A 21,956-nucleotide genomic window follows, 5' to 3' on the forward strand; every position below is an offset into this window, starting at 1 on the left:
ATAATTTTAAAAGAGCAGCAAGCAATCTAAAAAGGATGCAGTTGAGAGGGGAACCATGTTCAGTGGAATGTGATGAGTGTTTTGCAATGATTTATATACTATATGCAAAACGTATTTTGCCTTGTTGTCCTAATTTGCATGCTTCGACCAGATTTTAAATTAATGGATTGTGCCTTTTTTTCTGATTGGATGCTCTTAGCTATTAAAAGCTTTCGAGCTGATATGAATTATGTAAAAACTTCGACCATATTGTCCAATCCATAACATGATAATAGGATTAGTTTCTATGGTATATTGAATATAAACTAAGATAAGCAACACTATTGAATTATTCTCAAACGTAGTCATTTCGGTCAATTAGCATTAAAAATCTGCAGTTCCTAATATTACTATTATTATTACTATTCTTTTAAATTGATTTTACCTCTGTCAGAGGAGAATCGGATGCAATTTTTAGTGGCAAAATTATTTGTTCAAAAAAAGTGGTTGATATAATTTTTTAGAATGGCGGTGCACAAACCGCCACAAACCTCTTGTTATCCCCACTCATTGGAAAATACATACAGCATATTTCAAGCTGAAAAAAGCCAAAAAACAGGGATGGCCCGATTTTTTTCTTTTTTCCAAATCTATATTTGTTAGAGAAGAGGGGAAAAAGTGCTCGACATATTTTTTTAGGAATAGAGGTCCCTAAAGCTTTCCTTATCGGTCGGTCACTGCAAATGCAGCATAATTTTTAGCCGTAAAAAAAAACAGGGAGACAGACTTAGTCTTTCGTTCCGGATTTCTCTGTTCAGCATTCAGAGTTTCCAATAAGCAGCAATGTTTTACTTACGAATCCATTGTGTTTATCGTATTGCAGCTAATTTATATAGCTAATTAATATAATGCCAATTTATATAACTAATTATGCTATTAGCTATTGCAGCTAATTTACAGCATGTGCGTCGCTTGAAAGCATTCCACGTCATTTTCGATAAATTAACAATCGATCAGGGGAAGGTGATATGAATGACAAATAAAGACTTTGAGATTTCTATTGAAATAGAAATAGAACGAATCAAATATTCAAATGGAATATTTGATATATGATTGATATTTGATATGTGATTGATATTTGACATATCGAATCGCTTTGCCTTTTGTGATTCTCAGCCCATCAAGGTATTGGTTGTTTTCGAAATGTTTGGAAAAAGAATAGTAGATTAAAGGTATCACCCCACGAATCTGGTGTGATGCGGATTTGAAGTTGGTTATGCCTGTACAGAATCGTAGATTACAGAGAGAAGGGTGATTCCGTCTATTTCTTCATAATTGCCACAAAAAACGGCCCGGAAGATACGACTTCGAGCGTTCCGGCGCGCTATTGGCGCTACACGACGAGTTCGTCTGAAGCGCGCTAGCCTTGTGCATGCGCCGCATCTTTCTGGCCGTTTTTTACGCCAATTAGAAAGAAATGGACGGAATCACCCCCTCTGCATAATCTACTATCCCGTATACGAATGCTCGATCTGAAATCCGTACCACCTCAGATTCGTGGGATGATGCCTTTGAGTGTTCTGGTTAGGAGCCAGACTTACGGACTGCTAAACGTGGTTCATGAACGAAGAAATACATACGATTGTTAACGGAAGCGGTAACTGTGAGTAACGTAAACGATCCTGATAATAATGGTTTTGCTTCTACTGACAGCGATGCGAAATGTGATGAACGTTGTTTCCAGAAGATTCCTGTATTAAGATGGGCTCCTGAACAACGGTGCTTTGACATGCAGCCTGGCGAACTGTACAATCGTCCACCAACAACAAAAGGTGAAGCGATTCCATTTTCTGAATATTTGATTTGTTCTATTTTTATTTCAATAGAAATCTCAAAGTTTTTATCTCTTATTCATATCACCTTCCCCTGATCGATTGTTAATTTATCGAAAATGACGTGGAATGCTTTCAAGCGACGCACATGCTGTAAATTAGCTGCAATAGCTAATAGCATAATTAGTTATATAAATTGGCATTATATTAATTAGCTATATAAATTAGCTGCAATGCGATAAACACAATGGATTCGTAAGTAAAACATTGCTGCTTATTGGAAACTCTGAATGCTGAACAGAGAAATCCGGAACGAAAGACTAAGTCTGTCTCCCTGTTTTTTTCTACGGCTAAAAATTATGCTGCATTTGCAGTGACCGACCGATAAGGAAAGGTTTAGGGACCTCTATTCCTAAAAAATATGTCGAGCACTTTTTCCCCTCTTCTCTAACAAATATAGATTTGGAAAAAAGAAAAAAATCGGGCCATCCCTGTTTTTTGGCTTTTTTTCGGCTTGAAATATGCCGTATGTATTTTCCAATGAGTGGCGATAACAAGAGGTTTATGCACCGCCATTCTAAAAAATTATATCAACCACTTTTTTTGAACAAATAATTTTGCCACTAAAAATTGCATCCGATTCTCCTCTGACAGAGGTAAAATTAATTTAAAAGAATAGTAATAATAATAGTAATATTAGGAACTGCAGATTTTTAATGCTAATTGACCGAAATGACTACGTTTGAGAATAATTCAATAGTGTTGCTTATCTTAGTTTATATTCAATATACCATAGAAACTAATCCTATTATCATGTTATGGATTGGACAATATGGTCGAAGTTTTTACATAATTCATATCAGCTCGAAAGCTTTTAATAGCTAAGAGCATCCAATCAGAAAAAAAGGCACAATCCATTAATTTAAAATCTGATCGAAGCATGCAAAGCACGTTTTGCATGTAGTATATAAATAATTGCAAAACACTCATCACATTCCACTGAACATGGTTCCCCTCTCAACTGCATCCTTTTTAGATTGCTTGCTGCTCTTTTAAAATTATTTTCTTATAATAGCTTTTAAAGACGTTTCAATACTTTTAATGTGTTTTTTAAAGGCATCATCCAACGAATCTGGGGTTTCAAGTGGGGTGCGCCTATCCGGTGTCGTAGATTACGGTGAGGAGGGTGATTTCGCGCATTTCTTCCTAATTGCCGAAAAAAACGGCCCGGAAGATGCGGCTTCGAGCGTTCCGGGCCGCTGTTTTCTACAACGAGTTCGATTGGAGCGTGCCAGCCATGCGCGAGCATCTTCCGGGCCGTTTCCGGACGTCCGAACGGAATCACCTTCCTCCTCCGGAAGTCACTGTATAGGCCACTTGCACTTTCGCAAACCTCAAACCATTCTGAATTGAAGTGAACCTTGTTGCACATCCCAGCCGGATTGCTCAAAGCCAGTCTCTCTACCCTTTAGGGGGACAGTATCCTTGAGGGAATGGTGCATCCTCCAAATCCTTATTTCAAAACTTTCGACTTTAAATGGGCAAAATTCGAACACTTCATTTTCGAATCCTGTAACTTGAATCCCGAATCCCGAACAGCTCCATTGACAAAACGGATGGTCCTCGCCAGCTGCTTGAGGCGGTGAATACGTCAGGTTCTGAAATTGTGATGCATTGTGTTATTCCGTGAGATCATGTGTTCTCAAAATTGCCTGGACCAAAAGATAAGACTACTCTTTTTCACTGAGGGAGGAAGACAGGATAGTTTTTAAAGAGGAGGCAATGCCACATGTAGAATAAATATAGTAAAAGTTAAAAAAAAACTACAGCTGATGAAAGGTCAAAAACTAATGAGACCCCAGACGTGAGGAAAGAAGAGAGCACGTTTTATTTCCGTGTACGATTCTTTCTTTATGATTATCCGTTCATATTTCCGTAAAAAATTAATTGATCTTGTGCTTCACTTCCGAAGATCACTTATTATCCCATTAATTAATGCTTTTTTTCTATTGGATGTGTTCTTCATGAACGATTTTCTAATTAACTGAGAAGAAGTGGCATGGTTTTGAATGAGAACTGTTGTAGGTTGAATAGAAATTGGAAGTGGAAATTCTCCATGAGGTTTCTATTGTGCATTTTATTTTCTGCGTTTCTAATAACTACAGTGCAATCTTTGATCGCCCAAGTTGTCTACGGTGGGGAATTTTTGTTGATGACTTCGCTACAGTAACTGACGGACTACATTCCACTTCTTAAATTCAGATCCGATAACATGCGGTCTACCTGGACGTGGCTTCAAGGGTAAATTGAGAACGTGAGTCACAAAAACGATTTTAAAAGCAGAAAACGGAGAGATTTTCAATCTTGACGATACATGTAGATAGGAATTAGGACGTAAATTGTAAATCACATGGGAAATGAGCAGTGACTCCAACTGTTGCAATGGGGCTCAGTTCACCTGACGAGGCAACTCTTTACATCCATAAGGATGACTTCTTCTACTCTTTCCTCTAAGATACACTAAAGTGGAGTTAAGATGTTTTTTTCGAATGAAACTGCAAGATGAGAATAAGGACATCTACCTTACTCCTCTTATTTCTTCACTAGTATGAGTGTAAAGAGTTATCTCGTCGGGGAATAATAAGGACTCTCTTCAATCGAATTGTAGTTGCTGTTTTGCATTTTCCTGCCTTTTTTAACTTTTAAGTTTTACCTATTAGAATAAGGAATACGAGATCGAAAATGTCTTCCGGACGATGTCTTTAAAGCTACTTTAGACTATTCCTTCCTATTTCCCACGTTCGACTGTCCTTGAATGTTAAAAACGTAGCTCTCTTTTATTGATTTGCTTAAGCTATGGCCAAGATTTGTATTGATATTTATCAACAGCTAATCTTTCGGCGTTTTCGCCTTCGTCAGAGCCTGGAAAAATCAAAGCCATTAGTGATTTGTTCTCTCAAGCACCTTATCACCTACATAAAGCATCCAAACGGTAGGCAAACAAACAGCAACACACTGGCTAGTGCTTACCTCATTAGCTAGACTTCGTAACGCAACTGACCACCACGTACCACAACTACGAGTCACAAGGATTTTATAGGGACCTGACGGAAGGGTTATTCATAAGAACCTGACGGGACCCTTGTGACTCGTACTTGTGGCACGTGGTGGTCTTTTGCCTTACCAAGTCAAGCTAATGTGGTAAGCACTAGCCAACGTGTTGCTGTTTGAGTTTGCCTACCGTTTGAATTCTCTCAATGAAGTGATAGGGCGCTTGAGAAAATAAATCACTAATGGCTTTGATTTTTCCAGGTCCCGAAGAAGGCGATAACGCCGAAACGTAGGTGTAAAAAAATCCCCCTAATTCCCCTTAAACTTTTGGGTGATCTTCAATTGGTCCAGCCTTCATATTCAAACCAATACTAGAAATTCAAAGAAAGTTCATTTTAGAGAAAAAAGAAAAGTCGTTGGAAATGATGTAAACAAGATTGTGAAGAGAGACATTGATAAAGACTATTCTGCGGACTATAGTCCTACTGCTGGCGATGAGACCGAAGAGGACGAGAACGATCCGATGCGAACAAAGGTTTCCAACAGTTTTCATACCATTGGTTTTAAAATTTAGCGCAGAAATTTGTGAACAGCAGTGAATCACTACGAACCAGGCCTAATGCTCGATGTTGTCTGATATTATTTTTTTAAAAGGGAAATAAGTATTAGGCTCACGCATAAGTCTCTTGTGAATATTTTAAAAACGGAGAGGTCTGGAGATCGACCGTGTGCACCGTTCCCATCATTCGCTCGACTTCAATTCTCGGGCATCTTGTCCGGTCCCTGATCCTAGGAAAAACTGGAAAGAGACTTGAAACAATCTTCAAATGATCGAGCATAAAAACACAACTAAAAAATACGCATAACCATAGAACTTACGCATCAACCTAACCGGTAAAAAGAGGGCAACCACGAGGGTAAATAGGTGTCCAACAGCAGTAACAACACAACACAAAGAAATTATGAAGTTCTACAAATGTAAACTATAAGCACTACTTTTTCCACGCGCAAAAAAGGATAGTTTTTGCTCCTTAACATTTCGTATGTCAGGATCTTATTGGTAATCGACTTAAATTGAAAGTCATGAAATGTTCAGGAAATACAGACATCAGTCGAGTCTTTTTCTTTCCCTTGGAAGTACGGTAAAAACTCAACTATTTTTCGTAGCGGTTTTTCATAGATGCGGAAGATTTAAATCACCTAAAAATTAAAACGATTACAGTGTGGAGTTGAAATGAGTGAGAAAAAATTGTGTAACCTTTTCTTGCTATTGTTGTTAAAACAACAGCGAATTCGAATTCCAATGGAATTTCCGGCTACCATGTCGGAGCAAATATTCATTTTCCAATGGAATGCTCTAGATTTTTTTTTTTTGTAATAGTTAGTCCTATATTCTGCTCATCTGTTGCTCGGTAAGGACCTTCAATATGAACGTTATAGGATAGAAGAGAAAACGCGGAAACGAAAGCACTACTGACTGATCCAGGCGGGATCTCTCATAGCCATAGTTTGTAGAATTAAATACAAAGAAAAGACAGAGATCTCAACTTTGCTCACGTAGACAAACGAGGATGAAAGAAAAAATGAAAGAAAAAGGTAAAATGAAAAAGTTGGAGGCACCCGGCTGCACGTAACACAGGCGAAAAAAATGAAGATGACATAGAAATGTTGTGAAAATAAAAATAAAATGATATAAAGAATGTGACAAATTAGTTCGTTCCAGGTGATGGGAGGTGAGAGAGCTGCGAAGGATGAACTGCCGTGGGCTGCGATTATTCTGTTTAGGGCGAACAGTAAGTGTGAACCAGCTGCTAATTTCGAATATTTCAAATGTGATTTCCATTTTTTTTTCGTTGCAGTATCATGTGGTGCGACGCTTATATCAAGGCGGCACGTAATCACAGCTGCTCATTGTTTCGTGAAGAACCCGAATGGCACTGTAAGGCAAGTTGCTAAGGATGATCACAAAAATCTCCACTTACCAAGCTTGATTTTGTTTTGTTCTTATATTTGAGTGAAGATTGTTTGACAGTCATCTATTTCTTTGAATTTTTTTAAAAATAGATCTGGATTTGTAGCCTTAAAAACATGCGTTCTGAGGAAGACGTTCTGGCTGACATCATTGTTGGGGTCGGTGGTACTTGTCTGAAACCCGACAAAAAATACAAATGTGGTGAAGAAGATAATATTCTCGGGATCCGCGCTAAAAGGTGAGCTTAAACTAAGGAGAGTACTACTGGATTTAAATTACGGTATGAAAAAGACTCCGACGGTTACTGTATAAATATTGTCGTGTTCGCGGCGAATAACCTGGAAAGAGCTTGATAATGAGGATGAATAATGTTATCTATCCTCCTTTTCCTGACTTTTTACATCCAGAAGTACAGCGAAAATGGTTGTGTACGCTTAGGAAACTCGAGAAATTTGATAGTTTAGAATTGCATTCAACAAATTTTGTTTGGATTGTTGGTTTCTTTTGAGTTGGAATCAGGCATCGTGCGCTCATCTTTCTCTGAACAGTAGTAAAAATGGCAAAGAAAAATATCCAGGAGCATAATGAGTCCTAGAGGCAGCAGATTACTTAACGAATAGACAATTTGAACCCACGAATTGAGGATATGAAACCCGGGAAAGTGGACTAAAAGTGAAATGTAGAGACTCAGTGAAGCAACAGCTTTTTTTTCTGTATTCCCTTCGAGTAAAGGATTTCATCATAAAAGAACACTTTTTTGTTTCTTGTAATCCATTCTCCATGCGGATTTAAGCGGAACTGATCCTTAAGAGAGTTGATGCACATAATATACCTTTTAAAGGAAACAAATCCCAAAACTTTAGAGAAACTTTTCAAATTTTTGAACTAGACACCATTTTCCCCTCTAAAATGAAAAAAGATTGTAATATTTAGAAATGAATTCCTTGTTTTTTCAGAATATCTTATAGAAGTTATTTCGAGTATGGAAGTGACTTTACACATGACTTCGCTATTCTTGAGCTAACTCGTGACGTTCCTGAACATATCCATCATATTTGTCTTCCTCACATGAACAAGAAGATCGATATAGGTGATCCATCGTTAAGAATGAGCTCATTTGGATGGGGCCAGGACGGTGAGTTTGGCCTACTTGTACCGGTTTTTTCCACATGTATTACATTTATACACATATTTTAAGCAATAACAAATCTCAGTTCGGTACCATTCCTCAAGAAAGTGATGTTAGGTAAAATTTTGTGATTGATGGAGGCAGTATATCAGGAAATTGACGGTGTTGGGATTTTTCTCGACGCGAGGATGGCGGTAGGGGGTTGCTTATCACGGGATCACGCTCAATTCCGAGAAGTAAACAAAAAAAGGATAAAGCGTCCGGCTTCAATTAATCTGCCTGCGCTACCGCGTTCACTTCAGTTCAGAACTGTTTGAGGTTTACGAACGTGTAACTAGTCTATACCATGACTTTCGAGGCTACCCAATGCGTCAAGTTGATGTTACTATCCTCCCAGACGACTCTGGTATCAATTCATCGTTACGGGAGGGATAAAAGGTTTTGGTGGCACCGTGGCGGTTTCGAACCTCCGATCGATCGTGCAGTCACAGTCAGAACTCCATACCGATTGCGCTACACCCTCTCTTTTAGTTATCCAAGAACGCCAGAAAAAAGGGTGAGAAGTAACCTCAGCGTGAAATGTCTCCCTACGATGCAATTAATTGCGCGATAAAACGTGAGCTATTCCATCGCCGCTCACATCGAGTTCAGCAATCCAACCAATGCAACCAAATTAAGCACCAGGAGTTGTTTCACCAGCACAGTTGAGGGCACACGCTGCGGATTCCCCCTTCGTCTTACTACTCGTAATAAGTTGCATCGTTGAGGAAACGGGATCTTTGGACGCCAAATACCCAGCTTTTTCTTACCAAGTTTTAACGTTTGCGTAAGAGAATTGAGCATAGCACTATACTCGCAGTCGTGAACTATGTGCGCTCATGCAACTGCCTTTTCCCTCTGAGATCAGAACACCGTCATGATATGCTGCCTTTAGACAATAGCAATTTGGAGTTGTTTCGAGTTCTTATTGGTTTAAGGTGTGAAAATGACTGAAAAGGAATGCAAAAAAATCTTCCCCGAAAAGTTGGATGACACTTTCTGCACAGTTGAACGTAAAGACAGTGGCCCTTGCGAAGTAGGTGTTTGCATTTTTTTACACTTTTTTTGAATTAAACTTTATAGATTTTTCTAAATAAAATTGTGCCTGGAAAAGTAGAACAATACAGCTAGTCGTTGTTCGTTCGGAAATAGGGTTTTGAAAAGGTTCACTCGGTAGATTTCTTTTATCTAATGAAAAACAAGGTTGTAGTCGAATCAAAACGACGTGGACGACGGTGCAGTTGCGTAAGCGGGAGCCCTTAAAGCGGTGCGGTTGAGCGTAGCGGTTAGGATTTAGTGGGGATCCTTGCTGGCACTCATCGTTGTAGTTTAAGATGTTCGCACTCGATCCCAACCATTATCCTAACCGCACCGATTCGAGCGCAGTCGCCTACGCAACTGCATCACCTCGTTTTGATCTGACCGTAGCAGAACAGAAATAGGTAAGCAGTGGGATAGTAAATGATTGCGTGGAATGTGTAGTTAGCATAAAAGTAATGGGAATATTCAAGAAGTCCTACATGAAATCCTGAGAGGCTATTAGTTTTTGTCGATTTAATTGTTGCCGATTAAGAACCATTTTTTACATCCATTATATTGTGCGCATTCTAATAAAGTCGCCTAAAAAAGTGTTTATTTGTTTATAGCTCGCATTAATGGGACATCTTACATCTGAAAAAGAGGAAAAGTTCATTTATTTACTTATTTATTTTTTTGCTTGAAAGCACCGTATGTGTGCGAGAAAACAGAGAACAGAAACAAAAGACAGCGGATCTCTCTAGAATTTCATCAAAGTTTTAGTAGTTTAGTCTTAGTTTTATACAGAAACTTTGGCCCTTCGGTGCATATTCCATGATGGGTTCACGGGACATTTTTCTGCTACAGAAAGTGAGAAATCCTAGAAATATTGTGTCCAAACCAAACATCACTTTAGATTTTTTTTTCGGAGAAAAGAGAAGGAAATTGAACTATGTAATACTTTTCGCTGCGGTAATAGCAGGCATTTCTCCACTTTCCGTAAGTAAAAGACTATTACGAGATCTGTTCCCTAGATCCATGACCGAAATGAATCAATCTTAGGTGAATCTTCTAGGATTGAGTAGCTATGCTCAGTTTTCAATTTCAGGGCGATAGTGGTACTGGAATTACAGCAAAAATAGGCATCAAAACATATCTTCTTGGAGTACTGACTTATGGAACTGATTGCAAAAAATTGGTAAGCGGCGGAGAAAAACCAGAAGCTCAGGTACCTGATATAGCAGATATTCTTATAAAAATTTGACTAATGTAAAAGGATACCTTTTCTGTATTGTATGTAGACTTATCTCTTCTCGGAGTACTCCTCTGTTTTCGACTTCAAATCAAAATATCTTCGAGTTTTCTGAATACGTGTCTAGCCTTTAAAAAATACTTGGGGTTGGGAGCTAGAAGGAACGAAGTCAATGTTTTCTTTAAATCCAACAAGAAGATAAGCCTGGTTGTTTGTTTTTTGAGTTTGACTTTTTTCTGACCTAGTGGAAGTGAAGGACTCTGGTGGCTTAGAAAGGTTTTCAGTCATCGACCGGTGAAGCAGTGTGGAACCACCCACGTCTACACTCGGCGCTTGTAAAAATTTCTTGAAAAAAAAATACCCCATGTTTGATTTATGAAAAACAAAAAAAAATAACCATTGAATAACAGATTTTATGTACTTCTGCATTTGTTATACTATCCTACACTTCAATAACATTCGAGGCCGCTTAGTTCCTTTTTTTTGAGCAGATTGTGCTGCTGACATTGTTCTAATGCTGAAATTTTCTATGTTGTGTACTACATTTCTGTGCAGAACCAAATTTGTTGGCTTCGATTTTCATTCGGCGTCCTCGCTTTCTTCGGAGCATTGGAGGCGGTAAAATTGTGATGCTAGTTGAACATCGTTGAGTTGTGCCTCTAAAATAAAATAGTATTTATAGCAATATATATAGCATAAAAATAAAATAGGTTAGTAGATAATAATGGATGAAATAGCACAGGATTTTAATCTACAATGCGACGATTCGAAAAAAAGTCGAATTTTGTGCTTGTTATGAAGTGTTCTTTTAATATGACGAGACGGTGGTAGTGTATTCGAAGCCTTTTCACCATTCACTAATGTTTAGATTTTATACATTTGAATAATCGACAATGGTTTTATAAGGACAAAAAAAATCGATTATGTTTGCAATGTTTCTACTCTTTGCATATCGCTTCATCAGAATCTATTGAAAAATCCCATTATTTGTCAGCACTCAACCATTTCAACAGAATCGAAAACTTCGAACATATTTTTATTTTATTTTCATTAATTCAATGTTCTTTAAGCTCAGCACGGACGTTACTAAGTATGCTGCTCTAATCGATAGTTGGCTTGGAGCGAAAAAACCCAAATGATATGAAAACATTCTTCTCATAAAGGAGCTCTGTCTTCAAAGGTTTCTTATTATTAGATCTGTTAGCTGATACTTTTCAATCGAAAAAAAACTGGCGTTTTATAGTGTCTGTGCGGTGTGTCGCTGTCGACAAGCCGAATTCTCTTGAATATTTTTCTTGCAATAAATAATTTCGCTCGATGAAAGTGAAGCATAATGATTTTTGTGTTCTGTTCCCCATGAGAAAATGAGTACACTTCGAATAACCTTGAATAATTTGCGTGGATGGGAAGAGGTTATTCTCTCACTGCGAAGTTAGCAATACAGGGTGATCCACTCCCTCAAGGAAGCACCGCATCTCTGGACATTCCATAGCCCGTCACACTTGATGTGTACCACCCATATACCCGCCGAGCGAAATTTGATCAATCAAAACTGATTTAATGAACACTAAAGGGTAAGAGATCACAACGGAAGTGTCCTCGAACCGATCTGACATTTTAATCTTTGAAGAAGTACATGTGAACAAATCCAGACGCCACTAAAGTGGTGGACGAGCTCGTCTCTCTGCTCTTTGACCTCTTATGCTGCACAGACCGCGCGGCATTCCCATCCCTTAGGATGGTGAAGCTATAGAACAATCAGGATAACTGGAAGTTTGGTCTAGAACATATTATAATGGAAACATTTACGCCTAATTCGAAATAGAACCCCAACGGATGCAGCGTGAGAACGTTAACGTGTTGCTGTGCCGTATTGTCCTCTGCTTAATCACGAGGGTTTAGTAGAGTGGACAGGAGAAACACTTCATTTTCTTCTTGTTACATGGAGAGCTGGTCAATTTCCAGGAAAACGCAAAAACATATTACCGTTCACTGAAAGCGTTCATCGAAGGTGACCGGACCACAATGTTGATGGTCTTCCTGTCATTCATCTTATATTGCGTCCGATATTCTATATATATAGCCATCAGAATATATATATATATATATATATATATTCTGATGGCTTATGGCTTATGTCTCCTTTTTAATGGCTGTAACAACGGTATAACACAAGGGGTCTCGTATCTATCTTACTTCTTTTCGATTGTCATATCTGTACGCTTAGAAAAATCAAGGAAAAATAAGAGCGGATTATTTTTTGAGATGTTATCAATTTGTCAATACCCTCCTATACATTTCACCATTTTACACTTCTTGCGTCGCACAAAAGAGGCTATTTTTCGCATAGTATATGGTGGATCTCCTTCGCTATTAAATTAATCTCATTCTACGTCTATGGGTCATATGAATTCCTCCAGTCACTGTTCGCGCAGAAACCACAGGTGCACATTTTTTTTCGTATGAGAAAATCCGAAACACTTCGGTAGTCACCGCCACTGTAGCTGCTTCAACTGTATCTCCGCCTTAAATAAATGCAAAAGCAGCTGGCATTTCTCTCAATATCATCTAGACAATCACTGTACTTCGCTGGTCTTATTCTTCTCGCTCCCCCCCTATCTTCAGTCCTCCTCTTTTATCACTTTGATTCATAAATAACTTCCACCCAGGTACATGTACCTATTGCTATTGTAAACGCATACAATTGGTAACTCTATCAGGGGATTTTTGTTATCGCTACGAAAGCAGAACTTCGACTTGTTTTTGAAAAGTCTTTGAAATTATCCATCACCGATCAATTATCCAGAGTGTACGATCCCGCCCTTTTTCCCATGAAATCGTAGAATACATATCTTTTGTGTGAAATATCCGTAGACATAAATTTTGCTAGTTCTCATCTATTCAAACATTTTTTTAAGGTAAACCAGTATTCATGAAGAAGTCGTTTTTAATTTTTTACAGTACATACATTTGTCAAACCACCAAACTAAAAAGCATTGCTGTGGAACTCTCAGATTTTTCAATCGGATCCACTTTATCTCTAGTTGAGTTGTTCCATTTTTGAGATGGAGGATGTACCATCAGACATTCTTTTATTTTCAGAAATGTGGACACTCCCACTAATTCTAAGTGTGTTTTCAAAAACTTATGCCACAAACATGACGATGGAACTGTATAGCACCGGATCTACTATTGCGAGATTTATGAAGTAGGTGTTTTAAGTGGAATTCAAACTGGGATTTCTCATTGCAGTCACACCGTCTGGAATGTTGTGAGTACACCTTCCAATTTGTTGCCTCCCTACAGAAAAGATAAAAATCCCCACCGTTTCTTTTCTATCAACCTTCGCAGACCATCCCGAAACTTCCGCAGCGGCTCGGTTGCATGTGCACATGACCATCCATACCGAATAAGAGCTGTTAACATAATTCATTTCGGTCTATCAATTCCACCTACATCAACACTAAAGGGATGATTTGTCTGACTTTGGTCTGTTCAATTGGAACACCCTCCCCCAGAAAAAAAAAACTTCAATTCAAAATCGTTTGAAACTTGTAAATGCTTATACACCCTAAGCAACGACTTGTGAAGGCCAGCAGATGTATCAATTCACTTTTTTAATGCTATACATTACGCTAGTTTTAAACCATAAAAGTTCGAAATCCAAACAAATTCTTGTCAGATTAAAGTGTCTTTTTTTTTGAAAATCACAACTATTCTAACATCTATGCGTTAGTTGTCATCTGAAGAAGTCACGTACAGTACTACTTCTTGCAAATTTTCTAAGATTAATCTTGTTCCAACCATCAAAGCAAGGATATTTGAGAGAGACAGTTTGAACAAAGAAAATGGCAACAATCGTACGATAATTTGCAATTGGTACTATTCGCTGGATTTAAAATTTTGAATACTAGTGTTGCCTCAATTAGAGTTTGAGTTACGGAGAGATTTTTTTTGTAGAGATTATACTGTTAGGCTGTGCCTCTTTCAAAGAGGCAATAGAACCAACAGCATCGCTGAGCATCGGACGATGAACATCGGATAATTGCTTCTTAACCACCTTTAATCGGCAACCGTTACCGTCCGTTTTCTAGTTCTGACCGTTGAAGGCCATGAAGGAACGTCAACTTGAGGATAAAGGATAAGGTGGCGTTAATCAATCCGCTTAGGATGCGCCACTACGTTCACTTCAATTCAGAATCGTTTGAGGTTCACGAACGTGTAATTGGCCTATACAATTACTTGTGGAGTCTAGCTGATGTGTCACATCAGTGCTTTCATCCTCCAGACAGGTGTGGTACCGATTTATCGACCCCGAAGGGATCAAACGCTTGGTGAGCACTAGGAAGGATTCGAACCTCCGGTCGATCGTGTAGACACCGGAACCTCTTATCGACTTCGCTCCTCCCGGCCCAACTTCAACATTCCAGATAATCAATATATCACATCATGGAAGATGACAAACCTAAATCTGCTTTTAAGCGAAGAAAGAAAATCCAACAACGCTGAGCTGCTGCTGGGTTGAAGTAATGATTATCCGTAGAACTAGGAGACGTGTGGAACACGATCTTCTCCGTTTGGACTTTATTGAACTTTAGAACAAATCAATACGATAGATATTTGAAAATGTTTGATGAACAAGAGCGAAACAGAGTCAAGGAACTATACTGGACATGGCAAGGGATTGTTTCATGGGGCTACCAACATTACCTCGGGGCAGTTAATGTCGGCACACCAGGCAAGATTTAGCATTTGAACCACGGTACGCAGGGCGCTTGTTACAGCCTTCCACTCAGAACGACAAAATTGACCGACTTTAACAGAAAGAAACCTTCGAAAAGTACCTCTCCATCGATCCAGAGAGGATTGTTTTTGAGGCTGATATCACTTTGCGATTCAGTGAGATCAGAATTTACAGCTCTATCGATCTTTCTTACTATGGATACTGGCTCGTCCGCAATGTGGGTAATTGATAGTGCCTATACTCATCCAATCTGCAATGGCTATCCAATCAGTGGACGAACTAAGAAGAAATTCTGCCATGGCAATTCTAAAATGCTTAAGCACACAAGAAAACGCTTCACCTTGACGTACGTTAGTGGATGGGCGGCCGGTTTCATTGGTACAGACAATATCGCCTATGGATGTATGTTCTAGTTTTGTTCCTGCTGTTCCTCTCGTTAAATTTCTGGCTGATCTTTGTATTCTTCCAGTGCAAAGATCTTTTTTTTGCTTATCTGTTTATTTTTCTTCTGTCGAAGATTTCTGTATAGGAAAAGAAAGCTTCAATGAGAATATTCAGCCTTATTCATGAAACATCAATAATTTGGTGTGGCCAATTCACTCGCTCCATTTTTTGGTACAGCTCCAATGGACGGAATTTTCGGTCTCGGATTCAACGAAGTTCGAGATGTTAATTTTTTTTCTGTTATCTATAATGTGAATGGGGGGTGCAGCGCAGTCGGTAAAAGGTCCGGCTGTGACTACACGGTCCAAGATTTAAAATCGCCATTGAGCCAATCAAGATTAATTGGAACCAGAATTGTCTGAGAGGAAAAAAACAGTGACTTGACACATCGGTTGTCCGCCCTCGCAAGTCATTGTATGGGGCAATGCGCGTTCCAAAATCTTAACGATTCTGAACTGAAGTCATCCCAAACGGTGTGACACTCAGTTTAGGTAAGGTAGAAAATACGAAAATAGAAATTAGAGCATAAAAACACTCTTTCGATTGATGCCGTTTTTAAATGTTACTTTCATAAAATTTGACGGTTGAATGGTTCTATAGATGCTATTTCAACTATACTCAAACGGTTTGACATTTTACGATATCCCGAATGTCGCAATCTTTTTTTTGTGGATCATATGAACTAACAAAGTTGATTTAAATATCTGAACTTTTTTCCGCGGAACAATGGAAAATTTGGGAAAATCAAACGCTTACGGCCACTCCACATTAGAAACAGCCCATCCCATCCGATCTGAACACCTAGGTGTGCTAGGATTGATAAGCAGAGACTTTATCCTTTATAATGTTACTTGGTTCACTAAAATGATGCGTGTATTCTAGTTGCAAGCACCAATAGAAGCAGTAAAACACTTCATGGATGCAAAACAGTTCACTGTATGAATGAATAGAAGGGTTAGCTTTTTTGATATGTTACGACAAAAACACTACATATTTAGACGATTTTTTCTGAGCAAATGAAAACTTGCGAAATTTTAGGTCGCCTACAGTAGAGGAGAAATTGGTGGATATATTACGTACGGTGCCTATGACTAGACCAACTGTGAACTTCAAATTTATTATGCGCCTTTGGTTGTTAATAAAAAAATGGATCATCAAAATTGCTGGATTCAGCATCGGATCTTACAGGCACGCTGCTGATCAACACGTATGTTTCACACATTTCTTTTAATAATATTAGGTCGGGAATACGTCCGTAGAGTTCCATAATATATTTTATTTTATAATGGTTCCCCTGCTCGTTGGTTAAGTTTTTGTACTATTTTAAGGAGCTTTTTTTCCGCTCCAAAAAACTGTAACAATCGTTTTTTTTCTTGAATAATTTAATTTTTTGTCAATTTTCAGCCTTAGAAATGGAATATCCAAGAGAAAAATCAGCACTTTCGACACTTACTTTTCTGCGCGATTTCCAGTGAAGTCAAAAATCTGCCGCAGCCGCTCTGAACATTTGCGACTTCTACGAAGTGGCCATTTTACTGCTGCGCTTCTACTACACGAAAATGGTTCGAAAAATTCAAAACCGGCGACTTTGACTTGGACTACACGCCTTGCATCGAAATTTCTGGATTCGACCAGTTTCTTTTTTATTTTATCGTACAAAACGATAATTATATAAAAATATAATATAAAGTTTAAAATTTGAAAAGTAATAATATAGAATAAATAAAATAAAATAACAAAAAATATAGGTGTAATGAATATAGATAACATGAATGATATAAATAAATATAATAGACTAGAATGAAGTAATAACAGTAATATGGAATAATTATACTGTAAAAATATAAAAACGGTATCTACAATAAGCGATAATCATAGATCAATCATAGTATTCTCCGTTTTTGCTTACAATCTGTTTTCACCTCTCAATCAATTTGCTGATGCCGTTTCGCCAGGAATCGTGAATTAAAGTAGGTGTTAGAGGTGCTGATTTTTGCTCTCTGGATTTTCCATTTCTATTGCTGGAAAGTAATGGAAAAAAATTGTATTATTCAGAAAACAATTGTCAGTTTTTTTTTTTGTGGATAAAAAACAGCTCTTCCAAATGATATTAACGCAATACCAAAGAGCAAAAGAATCATTATAATAAAATAAAATATAACATAAAACTCTACGAACTTATTCACCAACCTAATACATTTGTTCTACTTCAACTGTTAGACGCATCACCCCCACGAATCGGAGGCGTGCGGATTTAACGTGGGTTATGCCTATATGGGGTCGTAGATTACGGAGAGAAGGGTGATTCCGTCCATTTCTTCCTAATTGCTGTAAAAAACGGCCCGGAAGATGCGGCTTCGAGCATTCCGGCGCACTATTTTCTACAAGGAACTCCATTGGAGCATGCTAGCCTAGTGCACGCGCCGTATCTTCCGGACCGTTTCCGGACTTCCGGACGGAATCACTCGCCTCCTCTCCATAATCTACGACCCCGTATAGGCATAACCCACGTCAAACCCCCACGACCACAGATTCGTGGGGTGATGCCTTCAAGCTGACTAAAAATAACTCTATGAGCAAGAGCAAGAAAAGCGTCATACCTCACTCGGGACTAGGAGTTGTTGGCATTTGGAAATACACTTCTTCCTACAATATGTGCGAGGAGATGATCCGATTAATACTACTTATAACAACTCAAATTTATATCAAATTTGATTAGAATTATTTCCCTCTTTCTTTTTTGTTCATCCATCAACTTCTCTGGGCTAGAATTATCGCCACAACCCGCTCACTTCTTTTCGTTATCTGCTTCTATGCTGGAAACTCTTGCTATCACCACCATTGCAAGAAACATTTCTTGATCTTATGGCCGATTTTTCTTCCACTCGACTGGAATCTAATTCTAATCTAATTTTCTGATTTCTGATCTAATTTAGGCTTACTCCGACACAGCAACATCCTATATAGGTGTGCCGAAACCAGTTTTAAATAATATCCTTTGGCAAACAGGAAGGGATAATGCTCAAAAACTATATATTATCCAATGTTCCAAAATGTTGAACTTTCCAAATATGATTTTTCAGGTCGCTGGTGGCATATTTAGTGTACCTTCGGCACAGTACGTGCTTGATTTGAACCTTGGGAAACGGTCAAGTATGCCCTTAGAAATATTCATACCAAGTTGATGTATCTCTTCTAACAGAACATTATTAAGTGTGTGATGGCAATCTTCTCCGTCAATGCTCCATCCTTTGGAGCACACTTCTTCCTTGGACAACCTTATATCCGTACATTTTGTCAAACGTACGATATCGCCAACAAACGAATTTGAATCTCTGTTGCAAGACCTCAGAAGACCTAGCTTACTGATATCAACAAAAGTTTCAGTGGTGCTCCGTCCTTCGGATGGATTAGGAAGTCAGTCCTGCTATGTTGTAGGAATAAGTTACTACATTGGGGTGTGAAGCTGATAAAATCGAGGCTCTAAATCCTATTCATCGGTCAAAGAAGGAGGCTGTAGCTATTAAGATTTAGTGTGGATTGATCCTCATATCTCTCTCCCAACGACTCACTATCATTTCGAATGTTGTAACTTGGATATTTTAATATCACACACTTATGTGTTTTTGCAGACTACACCTGTGTTGATTATTATTAGCACCAACGTTTGAAAAAATAATACCATGCAATAAAATATGGTTGTTTATGCAATAAAGTCTTGAATATTCGAATACACTCGAACTCACAGAGACTTTCGTGAACGAAATGTTAACTTTAGAATCCATTATTTGTAAAAATGAACGTATTGAGCAACAGTGATCTAGGACCGGAATTTGTAGGATCTGTTGCGATACTAGCGAAACGCCTATTAAAGGGTTCACACATCAAGAAACTGACGATGTTGGGAGGCCCAATAGAGTTCGGCTTGTAGATTACGAGTATGAGTGTAACCTCTTCAAGCAATTTCTCTTTAGCTCCCTGAAAAATGGCGTGTGAGCCGCTTTAGTTCCTACGAAGTACATTAGAACGCACCACCCTTGTACACACTCAGTAGCCCATAGTCGGGTCAGAAGGACATGAAACACGGTGCAGTCGCGTAAGCGGTAGCGCTCGAAGCGGCGCGGTGGAGATAACGGTTGGAATCGAGATGGGATCATCGCAAACTGCAGCAATAAACGGTGGCAGCAGGGGTCCTCACTCGATTCTAACCACCGCGCTCAAACTACTGTGCTAACTACTAACTCGCTCTAGTATATTCAACGGTTTCGTTTGAAGAAGTTGCTCAATGGAGCACATTGATTTCCAGTGTTGTCGCTGTTTGATCGCTCATAGATGCGGCGCGTGCACAAATGTACTGCATATTTTCTCACCCCAACATGGTCAGTTTCGCGATACGATGCTTTTAAAGGAATCATCATCACACGAATCTGAGGTGGTTCGGATTTCAAGTGGAGTATTCGTATACGGCATAGTAGATTATGGAGAGGGGAGTGATTCCGTCCATTTCTTCCTAATTGCCGTAAAAAGCGGCCTGGAAGATGCGGCGCGTGCACAAGGCCGGTGCGCTCCTATCGGACTCATAGAAAATAGCGCACCGGGACGCTCAAAGCCACATCTTCCGGGCCGTTTTTCACGGCAATTTGGAAGAAATGAACGGAATCACCCTTTTCTCTATGATCTACGATCCCGTATACGAATACTCTGCCTGAAATCCGTACCACCTCGGATTGGTGGGGTGATGCCTTTAAGTACCTAAGGAACTACATGTGGGACAATCTCATAGCTCACAGAGTGTTACGAACGGCAAGAAGTCACTGGCAACTGATATGCACTCATTTTGTTATTCATGGCTGGAGTCCTGACGCAAATCCAAAATGTTTCCAATGCCTTCCTAGCAGGTATTTCCTCATCGTGCATTAATACTGTACATTTTATTTCAAACTCATTTCCATCATTCTTCTCATTTTTGTGGCACCAAAACGATGTTACCGAACTTCCATTCCAAAGTTTCAAGAAGAGAAGACTTGCAGATTGTTCAAAGAAGCTGGTTTCAACTCTGAAGCAGACGTGGAGGTTATGGGGGTGAAGAGGTTGAATGTGCGGTTGAGGACGTTATCGTAAGTAGCGAAGTGGATGTGTAATACAGAAATACAGAAAAGAGCATATAGTACGGCAAAGCTCCCACAAACCTACTACAGCCAAGCGGTAGAATATGTGTGTGATAATGGGCATCAATAACACGAGTAATCTACATAAGAAAGGTTTATTGGCACATCATGTTATTACAGACTAGATACCCGGATCAAAACGACCTCAAGTCTGGTTCAACTGTGTATACGGCTGCGCTCCAATCGGTGCAGTGGGACTTTTGTTCATTTCCACATTCCTCGAGTTTAGCTAGTGAGGGTCCTGAGTTGATCGGAATCGCTTGCGCAACTCCACCTTCCAACGAATTCGAGACTTTTTCATTCGGCTGCATTTCTGAAGTTGAAAATGTGTAAATCGTATGTACATTTACCCATTACCTTGCTCATATGACAAAATCTCATGCTAATTAGGAAGATTGGGACTCATCATGAGAGAGATTTCTTTTCATTTTCATTTTGTTCATTCTATAGTCCGGTCAAAACGACCCTAACGACCTTTGGTGGAGTTGTGTAAGCGCTGCGCCCGAAGCGACACTACGCTCCACCGCGCCACTAACTGCAACGATGTGCTGTACTAACGGGGTCTCCGCTCGATCTCAATCGCTACGTTCCACCGCACCCCTTCGATCGTGTCTGCTTACGCGACAGTTCCGAGCCACCGAACTCGTTCTAATCCGAATACTATAGTTGAAGGTAGGCTGGAGCTGAGTGCGTGGGCATTACTCGTTCCGATGCACTCTGCCCCAATCAGCCGGATAGCTAAATGGTTCAAGTGAGTTCTTCCTCCTCTAAATATTACGTCATACAGGAGGCGGGAGGCTCAAAATGACATAAAGCACGCACAGTTGCGCAAGCGGCTGCGCTGCGGAGCGTAGCAATTGGGATCGTGTAAGGATCCACGCTACTGCCATCCATCTCTGCAATTCGCCATGGTCCCACCTCGATTTGAACCTATGTCTCTACCGCACCGCTTCGCGCGCAGCCGCTTACACAACTATGCGTGCTTCATCCGACTATAGGAGATGTAGCTCGATTCGGTCCTGCCAGAACTTGGACGAATAGCGAAAATCCAACATGATTAGAAGTAGACTTCACTCGTGTTTCAGATATTGCGAGATATGTTATATTGTCATTGTCGAACTACTTGCTAAACATTGCACAACATTACTCCACTATTCGTCAAGGACATTAAATGCACGTCCCAGCGGCGAAGTTGTTCGCAGCGCGGCAGATTGTGACAGCTGTCCTCGGTGTGGACGAGTCCATTTTCCAGTGCTCAGCTGATCGCCGGACGGCCACCTAGAGCTGTTCGTCCTGCATTGCGCATTTGTCATTACACATAGTTAGGAT

General features: G+C 39.4%; 2 protein-coding genes across 3 annotated transcripts; both read left to right on the plus strand.

Moving 5' to 3' along the window:
- Window positions 1-1,502: 1,502 nt before the first annotated feature.
- Window positions 1,503-11,592, plus strand: RB195_009044 (uncharacterized protein; the record flags this gene model as incomplete). Of its 2 annotated transcripts, XM_064195859.1 has the most annotated exons (16): window positions 1,503-1,562; window positions 1,724-1,811; window positions 2,928-2,988; window positions 3,897-4,006; window positions 4,074-4,125; window positions 5,262-5,397; window positions 6,586-6,655; window positions 6,722-6,806; window positions 6,941-7,072; window positions 7,791-7,969; window positions 8,033-8,080; window positions 8,941-9,038; window positions 10,128-10,247; window positions 11,342-11,381; window positions 11,435-11,451; window positions 11,515-11,592. In XM_064195859.1, 16 exons carry the CDS (start codon window positions 1,503-1,505, stop codon window positions 11,590-11,592), a joined length of 1,374 nt encoding a protein of 457 aa, XP_064047003.1. The 2 variants fall into 2 exon arrangements, with proteins under 2 accessions (XP_064047003.1, XP_064047004.1); XM_064195858.1 differs by lacking the exons at window positions 1,503-1,562; window positions 1,724-1,811; window positions 2,928-2,988; window positions 11,435-11,451; window positions 11,515-11,592 and having other exon boundaries at window positions 3,928-4,006; window positions 11,342-11,410.
- Window positions 11,593-21,337: 9,745 nt separating this feature from the next.
- Window positions 21,338-21,890, plus strand: RB195_009045 (uncharacterized protein; the record flags this gene model as incomplete). Its single annotated transcript, XM_064195860.1, has 2 exons — window positions 21,338-21,378; window positions 21,713-21,890. 2 exons carry the CDS (start codon window positions 21,338-21,340, stop codon window positions 21,888-21,890), a joined length of 219 nt encoding a protein of 72 aa, XP_064047005.1.
- Between the last annotated feature and the right edge of the window lie 66 nt (window positions 21,891-21,956).

This window comes from Necator americanus, chromosome III, assembly GCF_031761385.1.
Source record: "Necator americanus strain Aroian chromosome III, whole genome shotgun sequence".
Classification (NCBI taxonomy): Eukaryota; Metazoa; Nematoda; class Chromadorea; order Rhabditida; family Ancylostomatidae; genus Necator; species Necator americanus.